The sequence below is a fragment of the Podarcis cretensis genome (assembly GCF_951804945.1).
Source record: "Podarcis cretensis genome assembly, chromosome: 7".
Classification (NCBI taxonomy): domain Eukaryota; kingdom Metazoa; phylum Chordata; class Lepidosauria; order Squamata; family Lacertidae; genus Podarcis; species Podarcis cretensis.
The window spans coordinates 64,772,430-64,784,862 of NC_137176.1; the positions used below are offsets into that span (position 1 = coordinate 64,772,430).

The window sequence follows — 12,433 nt, forward strand, 5'->3', positions numbered from 1 at the left end:
ATTAGCAATACAGCAGAAGTTAAAATAAGCCCTGCTTTAGGGTAAGTGATTGTGGTACGTGTAACAATAAGTACTTAATTGATACTATTTCTTTTTAGTAGCTTTTTTTTCTGCTGCCACTCCACAAAATAGTCAGTTTTTAATTGCATGTACACTTATTTACTCCACATCATTTCCTTGTCAGTTGTGATTTCCAAAGGAAGAACACTCTGAGGTCACTCAGGAAAATGATGTCTGATTATTATATCATTAAAGCAACGTGGCTCCTCAGAGTGAATGGGTTTTCAGGAGAGGTGCTTAAATGTTAACAGGAATGGGGGTGGAGTTCATTTTACCCCCAGGCAGCATTTGAGGCAATATCTCCCCAAGATTGGACGAGAATGGTATTACCCCGGCTTTTCACTGAGAGACTGCTGGTTACCTTCTGTCAGTGAGCAACTGCCTCACTGCAGAGCAGAAGCACAGCCTTGACTCTTTTGTCTACGTCTCGGAGAGAATTATTTCTTGGATAGCCGGATTTTCTTCAGGATGACTATGTACAAGAGCAAACGCAGAAACCAAAGGTGTAAGTAGTCGCAATTCATTCTTGCATCTGTGTGCTTTTGTTTGTGTGTATATCAAATATAGAAAAATCAATTCATTGAGGAGGATCGTTCAGGATGTTCGTTTCTCCTAATTTGATTGAAAACTGTGCCTTACTTTTTTTCTGCAGTGGATAAAATAGCACAGGTGGAATTTTTAGTGATTTCATGCTACACTCTCTGTATTTTAGGGGAAGAGGAGATCATAAGAATATGAGGAAAAAATAAGCTCACTTGTTACTATGGAAACCACCAGCAAGTGACTGCTTTATAAAATCAACAAGGAAATGGAGATCAAGTGCTAGTTCACAGCAACATAGCATCCTGTATTTGTGTAATTATGATGGGATAGATGGGGGGGTTACCCTAAAAATCTGGGTGCAGGGAGGAAGAACAACATTTGCATCACTACATTATTTTATATAACGTGACTTTAGGTAGATAGACATGTAAGGAGTGTGGCTGTTCTCATTTTTGAAGCTCTACTTTTTAAAGGAAGCAGCCGATAAAGCATAAAAGGAGACAGAGAAAATAGAAGAATGTAAACTATACACACACACACACACACACACACACACACACACAAAAGCAGGCAAAATCAACTCCAGGATGAATGAGATGTTATTTCTGTTTTCTTCAAACAAATACAGCATCTGCTTTGGTGTGCTCCTAGTCTAGCCAGGTTTGCACATTTGAGTTAAATGAACAAACTTGTAGGGTTCAAGCTGTCAAGCCCGCAGTAGTGTAGTTAAGATCAAAGGCAGTAATCATCAACAGCAACAAAATCAATAGAAGTTCTGCCTCTGACTTCAAGAGAATTGCCCTTTCAGTCTCTTGCACGCACACAGAAAGGTGGGACTAAAGCGGGAATTATCTTGTAAAACAGATGGAAGACAAAAGGGGGAGGATAAAACACAAGCAAACATAAATATACTATTAATAAGAATTTTGCTATGACCTATTCTTTGTGAATCCCTGCAATTTCCGTATACGCAATCACACCTCAGCTTTAAGTCCTTGACTTTTTTTTTAAACAAATCCAAAGTGTTAGGGGTTCCTAAAGCAACTTCGGTTTGGGAATGTCTGAGAGGATGAGATTTAATTTGCTTTCTTCCTCTTTACACCATATTTGGGAGGGGGTAGAAAAAAGAGATGCACCCACTGTGAATTAAGAGTTGTACACAATTCAGCTGTCATTTTATCCTTGTTGTTGTTGAGTTCCTCCCGCCCCAAGAATGGCAACAGAATTGACTTGTTCTGCCCCCTGCCACCCATTTAAGTGAATGTTACCCCTTTGCGTCATTCCTCCTTTTTGCTTTTTAGTAATTGAAACTGTTTTTAAGTGTGTGTGAGAAAGGCAAGACCTGATTTATCACTCTGGAGAGAAAAAATTAGTCCCACCCCATTTGAAGGCAACAGTCCTAAAACTACTCTAGTGGCTCTAGGAATGGTTGTGTAGGAGGACTAATAGTTTCTAATTACATTGCATCAATAAACTTTAGTGTTGCATAACTGGCTATTATGCCAATTGGAAAGTGGTTATTACAGAAGGGATTAATTTATCCTGCATGCTTCATAGTACATAGAAGAAAACAGAAATCCTAAGTGGAAGAAAAATGAACGTTTGGAAGCTGGGTCCATTCCAGTGTTATAAACACAACCAACAATAATGGTTGTAACTATTTCCAAGATCTGCTGGAAGACATTGTGGGGTGTGAGGGAGTATTTGAAATTAAACACATGTTATTTTAAAGGCATTTTGGTAACAGGCTGAAGCACAGCAGTGATTTATTCCTTGTTTGTGGAGCTGTGCTTAGAGTGTTGGACTTGGACTGGGAAAACACAGGAGAAAAATCAAATTAGTCCACTCATGTGAAGGCATCAGCCCTCAAACTACTCTAGTGATTCTAGGAAATGTTGTGTAGGAGGACTCATAGTTTCTAATTACATTGCATACAGGACCACACTCCACCACAAAGCTCACTGGGCAACCTCTTGCCATTCACTGTTCGTTAACCCAATGAACTGAAAATGCTGGTGGCAGTGGAATGTCCGCAGCCCTAAGAGCTGTTCTACAGTGGAGTAGACTCCCTCAGGAGGTTGTGGAATCTCCTTCCTGGAGGTTTTTAAGCAGAGGTTGGATGGTCATCTGCCATGGATTTTTTTAGTTGAGATTCTTGCATTGCAGTGCGTTGGACTACAGTAGATGACCCTCAGGGTCCCTTCCAATTCTTCAATTCTATGATTACAAGCTCCTTTGAGGAGGGGACAGATAAAAATGTAACGAACAACAAATAAATAAAAGGAACCAAGCTGTATGCTGGTGTGGGCTTCTCTTCCTCCAGGAAATTTGCAGGGTCCAAAATTGAAAGAGTGGTGCGTAAAAGGCACTGAAGTTGGGGAGAGCAAGAGAAGAAGGAATAATAGATACTTAATGGCTATGCACCCTCCTCTAGCTCTAGCTACAGTATGTTGGGTTTAATTGCAGCAGTTCCCTAGACTTTAGGTTGGTTATTTAACACATATTTTTACATACAGAGGGACACTCACAAACTACGGCTGGAACTTATTGGGGTCACTTTGCTGCTCCACAATACTGCGTATCAGGAATGTACTAATTCTAGTTCAAGGGAGAAGGAGTAATGGTTATCTGTGAGGTTGTGGCTGCTTAAACACAGCTTAAAACACAGCTAAGTCATTCCTTTTCTCAGTTTGTGGGGAAGCAGATCTAATGCAGTATATTCCAAGGACTAGATGTGGATTGTGATTGATGTGCTGTGCACACCGCTTTCCAGACCAGTGATGGAGGCACACCAGGTACAGAGTAAAGGGACATGCGCCTTTGCCTACTTATCCAGATACCCAGTGCTGAACGTTTCCAGATCTAACATACGGGAGCAGGGGCAGAATAAAAAGCTTCTGTTCTAAAGGTTAAACACATCTCTCAGGTCTACAGGTGTCTGGCATTCAGTGTTTTCTGCTGCAACTCCCCACTAGGGTAGGTTTTCAGAAGGAAGGAAAAAGCATACCTGCTTTCAAGGTGGAAGCATTGCTTGTCATAAATGCAGCCCTAAATAATTTCTGTTGGCATTGCTATAAATAATAATAATTTTAGCCTGGGGTGGTGTTTTTTTTTGTGGGTTTTGTAAAACGGGTGGTTCTGCACTTATTTTTTGAAAGCTGCTTTTAAGCTCCTATGCTTATCAGAGAAGAGGGGAGTTAAGAAACAAAAGTATTACAAAGGTATTTATTTATAACTTGGAAAAGGCATTCATAGTCAGTAGCAAATAAGGCAACTGCGCTTTGTTCGTTTTTTGTCTGATGTTAAATACTGGGTTTGATTTGCTTTTTAAAAATTTATTTATGCTTCCCTCCCATAAAAGCTTCTCCAGGTAGCAGAAAGTGTGCAGGCATCTGAAGGAGAGAGGAAAAAGAGAGAGATTTTCTGCTCCATGCAACAACAACAAAAGGACCCTTGGGAGGAAAATATGGCACTTCTTGAAAGCCATTAGCCTTTTCCACATTCCCAGCAGTGGTGTCTACTTTTTGATACCTCCGTGGAATTGGCTGTGCTACTAGTTTACTGTTGATCCATGCCTTTAAGCTGACATGGCACAGCTGTTCTGCAGCATCTACACTGAAAATGTATGGAAACTGGTTGGAGGTTTAGATAGGTCAGAATGAGGACTTAGGCACTGAAAGCAGAACGGAGAAAGGGAGTTTTGAGATCATTGTTAAGGGAGCATTAGAGATCACAGATACCTTTTTCTTTCTCGCAACCACTAAATACTATGCTGGCAGGACTCAGGATTGTGAGGGTTAGGCAACTTTGGCAGAATCAGGGCTGGCAAGCCTAAACTCAATCAGAAATGCATTCTGGCAGACGCTGTACTCCAAAAGTAAATTTCAAAGGCAGTTCGGAGGAAGAGAGATGAAAGCTAGAGGCTCAAACAGAGATAGGCTGAGGCTGGAGCAGCTTCACTGGAGCAGGCAGGCTGTTGGAACTGAAGTGGGAAAGATAAAATGTAGGAAGCAGATGTTCCAAATTCAAAGTCAACCATACCTGTTGAGTGAAGTCTGTAATATTTCAGGTGGTTTCAGCTGATGAAAGGGCCTTGTGAGGTGACCACCATATTTATATAAGGAAAGGCCATTAGCAAGGTTCATTATTGTCATTCAGAATTACAGTGGTACCTCAGGTTAAGTACTTAATTCGTTCCGGAGGTCCGTTCTTAACCTGAAACTGTTCTTAACCTGAAGCACCACTTTAGCTAATGGGGCCTCCTCCTGCTGCCACGCTGCTGGAGCCCGATTTCTGTTCTTATCCTGAAGCAAAGTTCTTAACCTGAAACACTATTTCTGGGTTAGCAGAGTGTGTAACCTGAAGCGTATGTAACCTGAAGCGTATGTAACCTGAGGTACCACTGTACTGCATTATGGTCTCATTTTCTGGAGAGCAACTCAGGGACGGAGAAGGGCTAAAGCACACCACTGAGCCCATCAGAGATCTGTGGTGCCTGGTGGATACCATGCAACTATGAAACATCCACTAGTACTATGTGCATCATGTCCAAATTTCCTTTTCTTCAGACAGAAGTGGATAACCTGCCAAAATTTTACAGGATAGGGGAACAGGCCACCACATTCTGAGATACAAGTTATGTATACCAATAGGCATGCTATTTTTTCAATCTGCTGAGCTGAGCCTGTCTCCAATTTTTGGATACTGTTGTTTTGCTTTATTTATTGTCCTTGATTGTTTAACGTTCTTATTGTTTCAAGTTGCCCTGGGAGATGCATATGTGTTGGAAGGACATCGTATGGCAGGTATGGGTGCTGAAATAAATAAACGGTGACAAAGCATTGATGTGTTGGCACCAGATAAGGATAACCTTAGTCATAATGAAACCCTTTTGTGTTAAAATTCCAGTCTGTCATAGCATTGCCTCATCTTACTGGAGGTACTCCCAGGTTTGGGGAGCCACCAAATAATATACAGTGGTGCCTCGGGTTAAGTACTTAATTCGTTCCGGAGGTCCGTACTTAACCTGAAACTGTTCTTAACCTGAAGCACCACTTTAGCTAATGGGGCCTCCTGCTGCTGCTGCACCGCCGGAACATGATTTCTGTTCTCATCCTGAAGTAAAGTTCTTAACCTGAAACACTATTTCTGGGTTAGCAGAGTGTGTAACCTGAAGCATATGTAACCTGAGGTACCACTGTACTGCATTATAGTCTCATTTTCTGGAGAGCAACTCAGGGACGGAGAAGGGCTAAAGCACACCACTGAGCCCATCAGAGATCTGTGGTGCCTGGTGGATACCATGCAACTATGAAACATCCACTAGTAATATGTGCATCATGTCCAAATTTTGCAAAACTCTATTTCCTTTTCTTCAGACAGAAGTGGATAACCTGCCAAAATGTTACAGGATAGGGGAACAGGCCACCACATTCTGAGATACAAGTTACGTATACCAATAGGCATGCAATTGATTTTAGAATAGATTTCAATTAATTGATTGTGATTTTATGTAAACTGTGTTAGTTTTACTGTTGTTAGCCGCTCTGAGCCCAGCTTCGGCTGGCGAGGGCGGGATATAAATAAAATTTTATTATTATTATGGGAGAAATAATCTATCCACTTTCTCCATACAGTGGTACCTCAGGTTAAGTACTTAATTCGTTCTGGAGGTCCGTTCTTAACCTGAAACTGTTCTTAACCTGAGGTACCACTTCAGCTAATGGGGCCTCCTGCTGCTGCCGCGCCGCTGGAGCACGATTTCTATTCTCATCCTGAAGCAAAGTACTTAACCCGAGGTAATATTTCTGGGTTAGGAGAGTCTGTAACCTGAAGCGTATGTAACCTGAAGCGTATGTAACCCGAGGTACCACTGTACATTCACAGACCCTCACACAGATCACCCACTTTTCTTCTCTTCCTACTGCTGCCCCCTGTGATTTCTTCTTAATCTTTCATGGTCCTCTCAGTGGCAGAATCACCCATTTTCTCTTCCCTTGGGTGGGTAGCAAAATGACAGGTTGGCTAGTGCCTAGTGCCTAGTAAGGTGTCACATGACCAGCTCCTCCAAGCCTGCAGTTTGCTTGTCATTTTAATTTGAAGCATTTCTGATCCCAGGGTGAGAGTGGCAGTGTGCTCAGCCAATCAAATGGAGTTCTGAGGTCACTGAGTGCATCATAGTGAAGATGAGCCTCTTCATTTCTCTCTCATTGGTCCCTAGAACCCAAAATTGTCCTCTGATTGGCTCAACTCACCACCATCTTTTCCAGGGGTCAGAAGCGTTTTAAAATTAAAATGGCTGGCAGCCAGAGCGTTGATTGATGGTGACTCACTTCCTTTTCTGCTATTATTGGTCATTGCTATAGCACCACTGGATCATCTTTAGGATCATTCAGGAGCCTCCTTTGCTTTGCAGAGGGATCATGCATGCTGTTGTCTGGCTCCACTGAATAATATACATTACCATATAAAGAGAAAGCTTCCTAAAATGAGAAACTTAGGGCCCATCAACACTTTCTTGAAAACCCAATTGCCATTGGTTGAGATTCAGCACTAAACTGTGGGTTTTCCCTGGGGAACTGGGGCAAATGAAGGTTAGGATAAGCCCTAAGTCCAGAGTTTAAAATTATCTAACTGCACCAGAGCACAAGAGAATGTAAAAGAGAAATTAAATGTGAATTCTACCCTATGTAGATTTTGTATTTGCAATACAGACCATTTTAAGTAAAACATCATCCAAATCACAGGTATAAAAAATTGCTGAAGAAATACCCTTCAAGGTACTGTAGGAGGAAATGTATCTTGATGCTAATGCTGTTTCAGGGCCATGACAAGTCAGTATAATGGGAGATAACTACTGGAAGACTTAAAATCGGATCCAACATACATACTTGTATATCATTGTGTGGTCAAGGTAGCGTTGTGGTCCAGATTGGGTTTTATTTCCATTGTCCTTTGAAATGACCTTGAAACTCAAATTTTATTCCCTCCCTGCTTTTTATACACCCATGAAGTGTGTTCATCTTACAAAAGAAGGCTTTGTGTCTGAAGCTTCAGCCTTGAATAGTCAGATTGTTTTCCCATCAGATCCTTAAGCGGGCTCATTTGTTGTAGGGCTGCAACCTCATGCAGTTCGGTACTTCCCTTGGTTTCCACCTTCCCTGTAGGACAGGTAGCTTGGAAGAACGGACCAGCAATTTAGCCAGTTCCCGTTAATACTGGAAACAGGACCTTCTGTCCTGTTTGACCTTGAGCTTTGCTGTGATTTAAAACAATGAACTTCTCTTTCCTCTTACAAGCTCTGATACTCAATGTGAATTGCAATTGACTGCTGCCAGGTTTTCTCCACATTCTCCACATTTCAAAGAAATTCCCCGAAGGTGGTAAGCTATGATTTCCTCTTTACACTAGCACTGAGTTGAGGTGCTAAGTGCTCCCATGTGTCACACAAATACCTGAAGTAGTCATGGTTCATCTGTTGTATTGCATTAAGTTTAATTGTTGGTTTATTTCAGTAAACAAGGTGACATTTTAACCACCCCAAACTGGAGCACAGTGAAGACATTCACTAATTAGGAAGAATAGCTTCAGCATTTATTTTCCTGATTTACTGTGCCCTTAACTTTGTGGCACATCAGACCATTATATGGTTTTAAACAGCGGCTGTCAGGTTTCAGCACAACTCATGCACACTTCCTTTAGGCATTATCTGATACCATTCTCTGATGCTGTTCAGAGGGTAAGGCAGAGGGTGGGCAGAAAATATATTGGAATCTACTGGCAGATGTCTGGGTGATTTGCAGTGAATCAATAGCAAGAACAAGGAAGCTCCTTCAATTCTAAATCGGACTGCTGAGATGAAGAAAGCCTGAGGGTGGGAGACCAGAGTGGAATCCAATGTAGCATGAAGTCTGTCCTTCCATCAGAGCAAAGATGCTTCCTTGCACAATGGAATGCTCTCCCTCTCTCCTCCTGGACCAAGCATGTGCTCAGAGGCACCTTATTCCTTAATTCTATGGGTGGTAGATTACCTCCAGAATCAGAGATAGCATGCCTCTGAATACTACTGTAGTTTCTGGGGAAGGGAAGCTGGAGGGGGCTATTGCACTTACATTTGGCTCGTGGACCCCACACGGGCTCTGGTGCTTAGCCACTGCAAGAACAGGATGGTAGATAAGCCTTTGGTGTGAGGACCTATCAGGAATCTTCTTGCATTCTTTCCTCCCTGGCAAAGAAAAGCTACTTGAAGCAGAGCTTGGAGAGTGATGGGCAGAGACAACAAAGCTGAGGTAGATAGCTAAATAGTCAAGCCACGGATCTAGCTATCTAATTTTGATCCCACCCTTCGTCCAAGTAGCTCTGGGTGGCCTGCAGCATGGTCCACCCTCCTGTGAAGTAAGTTAGGCAGTGACCCAGTAAACTTTGTGGCCAAGCAGGAATTTGAACCCACATCTTCCTAGTCTAGCCACTACATCATACTCACTATGTATGAGCCAGCTTTGTATGTCCAGCAACTTACAAAAAGTTTGATAAGGCTGAAATGCATCTTGTGCAAAAGATAAATTTGTTTGGTGTGTGCTTTAAACCCTCAACAACCTGATCTCCTCCAGGTGTTTTGGAATAGTGAGTCTTGTGATCCATAACATCTGGAAGGAGCCAGGTGGACAAATCAAATACATGGCACCCCTCTCCCAGGAATTGCTGGTGTTCATGCACAAAATAATATATTTCTGCAACTGTCCTAAAATGTAAATTCTTATTTAGTGCAGTTTTGTTACTAGCCTAATCTTTATGCTTCTTCTTGAAATACAAAAGTGAATTCTGGTTTAAAAGAGAACAAAAGGTCAGACCCAACCATTTGTGAAGCTCATCAGAACTGCTGTTTACGTCTCTATTATGCTGATAAACATTAGCTGTTTGGAAAACCTAATAATCTGATTCATAAACAGCTCACACAAGCTGGTTTAAAACTTCTCTGGCTGCCATCAGAGAAGTAACCTTAAATTTTAACTAATGCAAGTACGAATTGCTGCAGCTGTATGCAAATTGGAAGTGAGGATTGAAATTTATATACAGCGCTCAGAATAATTGGCTTTTCCAAAACAATTGCCTTTAACAAACTGACACCTGCGTGACTGAAAATAACTAGGCTTTGTATCTAAAAACCCCAACAGAATAGATAGCTGAAGCAGTTCTTTTTAGTGTGCTTTGAATAATTTCCTGTATCTTAATAACATTTCCAACACAAGTGACACTTGAGAAAGAAAGAGTCGTGGCTGACAGAAAAATAAAATGCTCCTTGATTAGATGTAACCTGCCACTACAGTTCCACTGTCTTAAGTCAATTGCAGAATTGGCTTTCATGAACAACTCTGAGGAAAAGAAGGTCAGGCATCTGTGGAGGAGGCTTGGATACAGTGGACAACATTTTGTACATTGCCACCTTGCAGGAGTGAGGAGAAATCTATGCTGCCTTTCTTGAGTCACTCTCTGCTTTTGCTCTCGTGGAACAGGATCTACTCCTGAACAAATTGTCCCAGTCTAGTATTAATGGGCATATTTTAGTACTGATTAAGAACCTATCTGTATTCAGGCCACATAATAAAGGTTACAGATGGGGAGTAGGGACAGTTTGAACCTTGTAGATCTCATAAAGGTCATTTGTAGAGCTTGAAAAGGTGCAGGAAAGGGCAACTAAAATGATCAAAGAGCCTGAAAAACTCCCTAGGAGAAAAGCTTACAATGTTTGAGGCTTTTCAGTTAAGACAAAAGCAGGAATTGGGGAAATGATACTAAAATGAAGGGTCAGCTAATTAAGCTGAATTCCAGAATATTCAGGAAAGACAAAATGAAGGATTTCTTCACACAATGCATAGTTAAACTCTGGAATTCCTTCCAGCAATATGTGTTAATGGGTACCAAAGGACCTCCAAAAACCTGGATGTTATAAGTATGTGAAGATGCATATGTAAAGACACATTAAAAGCCACCAAAGTGACTCTAAAATACATGCACAATATAATAACTTTTAAAAAAAAGCTTTGCCAGTGATATTGCATGCTCAAAATCCATTCACCCTAAATAGTCTGCACATTGCTCATCCTGCACAGGCCATTTGTGGTTCGAGGGCCCGACCCCCGATATGTGAAATAAACACACAAGGACACGTGATATAAGGTTAATGGGCAAGAAAAGGCCACAACTTTATTGATTACAGCAGTGAAAAGGTATTGGCTTAGGCATTGGATGACTATAGGAGGTGGGTTTATTCAACAGTAGGTGGAGCCTGTTGATGCTAATACAACTATAGGCTCACCCCCTGATGTCACTGAGGGTCGTGCCATGGCCTCTCGCCAAGCAGGCATCGGATGGAATACACGACCGCCAGATTCCTTTAACGGAATAACCCACGGTAGATAGCATAGGCGATGGCCACACCTAGCCCTTGACACACATGAATCCAATGCCTAACCTACCCACCAATACCACAAAAGTTGTGACGATTGCTACGAGGTAGGCGAAAAAACCAAAAAGCCTAATGCCAAATGGAAAAATTCCTACCAGGCCCCCCAGACAACCGGGGCGACCAACCTAAGGTCCATAGCAAGGCCAAAAACCTAGACCCTGAGCTAAATGGGAGTGGAGGGTGGGTGACTCGCTGCGGGACGACGACGACTGAGGAGGAGGCGGAGCTGGCCCCGCAGCATTAAGCTGCTAAACACGCCCCCCGGAGACACCTGGCTGGCTGCCTCCGGTGGGCGTGGGCACCAGCCAGGTGAGGAGGGCCGGGGGCCACGGCCCCTGGCCAGGAGGTGGAGCTCGGGCTCCCGCCCACAACCACTCCCCTCTCTTCCAGGGAGGAGAGTCTTTAGGGAAAATTGAGAAGATCCCTTTTCCCAGATCGTAGGTTTAAAACAACAACAACAACAACAACTTGTCCTAGGAACCCTTCTACAGACGACCACACCTTGGAACCAGAGTATTGCAAGGCTGGTAGCACCAGATAAAATTCTGAGCACAACCCCGATATATAAGTCAGAGCATACAAGGCTCTGGGTAGAAGTTACTCATCAGGAGAGCAGTTCTGTAGCATAAAACAGCAGCCCTTTGGGTGGTTACAATATACAGCTGTCTTTTAATTTTGTGGCTCATAGCTATGTGCAAACTCTTAAAAAAATAATTTCCCAGACATGATAATCTTCAAAAGACCCTGTCATGCAAGGGAAATTGAAACTCTTAAATTGAAGGGAAAAACAATAATCTCATTCACCTTCATTTCTTTTCCTCCAGAGATGGTTACTGGCTTGCTTCTCAGATGGTTTCTATTGCTTGTTTTGTGTTCGCTTTTTTAAAAAAATGGATAATTGCAACCTTTGTAGGAAAAGATAATTGCACTTATAGCCTGCAGTGGTGGTGCAAAGCAGGCATTCAAGTGCTGTTGAGCTCTGTTGACAATTTGAGAATGATAACGTAACTACCTTACCCGCAAACAAATGTAACTTTAGGATTAATGGTGTCTGTATTCCTCAGACGGTGTCCCAAAGGCTTAAACTGACAGAGTTGTAAATGAGTTTGGACAGAGATTTCTCATCACAAGCACTGGGTAATATTATCTCCCTCACACATAAGCACTTTATACTTTTTATTTGTGTCTGCCACATCCTGCTCTCGTACGTCAGTGATTTTCCCTGCCTGCAAGGGAAGGTCACATCCTGGCCTCCCCATGTTCCCGCCTGTTTCCTGTATCCTTGGAAGAACTGGGCAACTAATAATGAAAACCTTAACAGGAATTGTAAAATTTATCTTATAGAATCTATTATTATTATTCAAT

At 42.2% G+C, this 12,433-nt stretch overlaps 1 protein-coding gene across 6 annotated transcripts in view; it reads left to right on the top strand.

Moving 5' to 3' along the window:
* The window catches only part of RALYL (RALY RNA binding protein like), a 271,064-nt gene that overhangs the window by 200,253 nt on the left and 58,378 nt on the right, over positions 1-12,433 (top strand). The window contains exon 1 of one of the 6 annotated variants that reach the window (XM_079983193.1): positions 337-565. The exons of the other annotated variants lie outside the window; for them this stretch is intronic. Coding sequence (XP_079839319.1) covers positions 529-565 — 37 coding nt within the window. The 5' untranslated portion in view covers positions 337-528. Of the gene's footprint in view, positions 1-336; positions 566-12,433 lie in introns of those variants that run through there. 6 annotated transcript variants of the gene reach the window in all.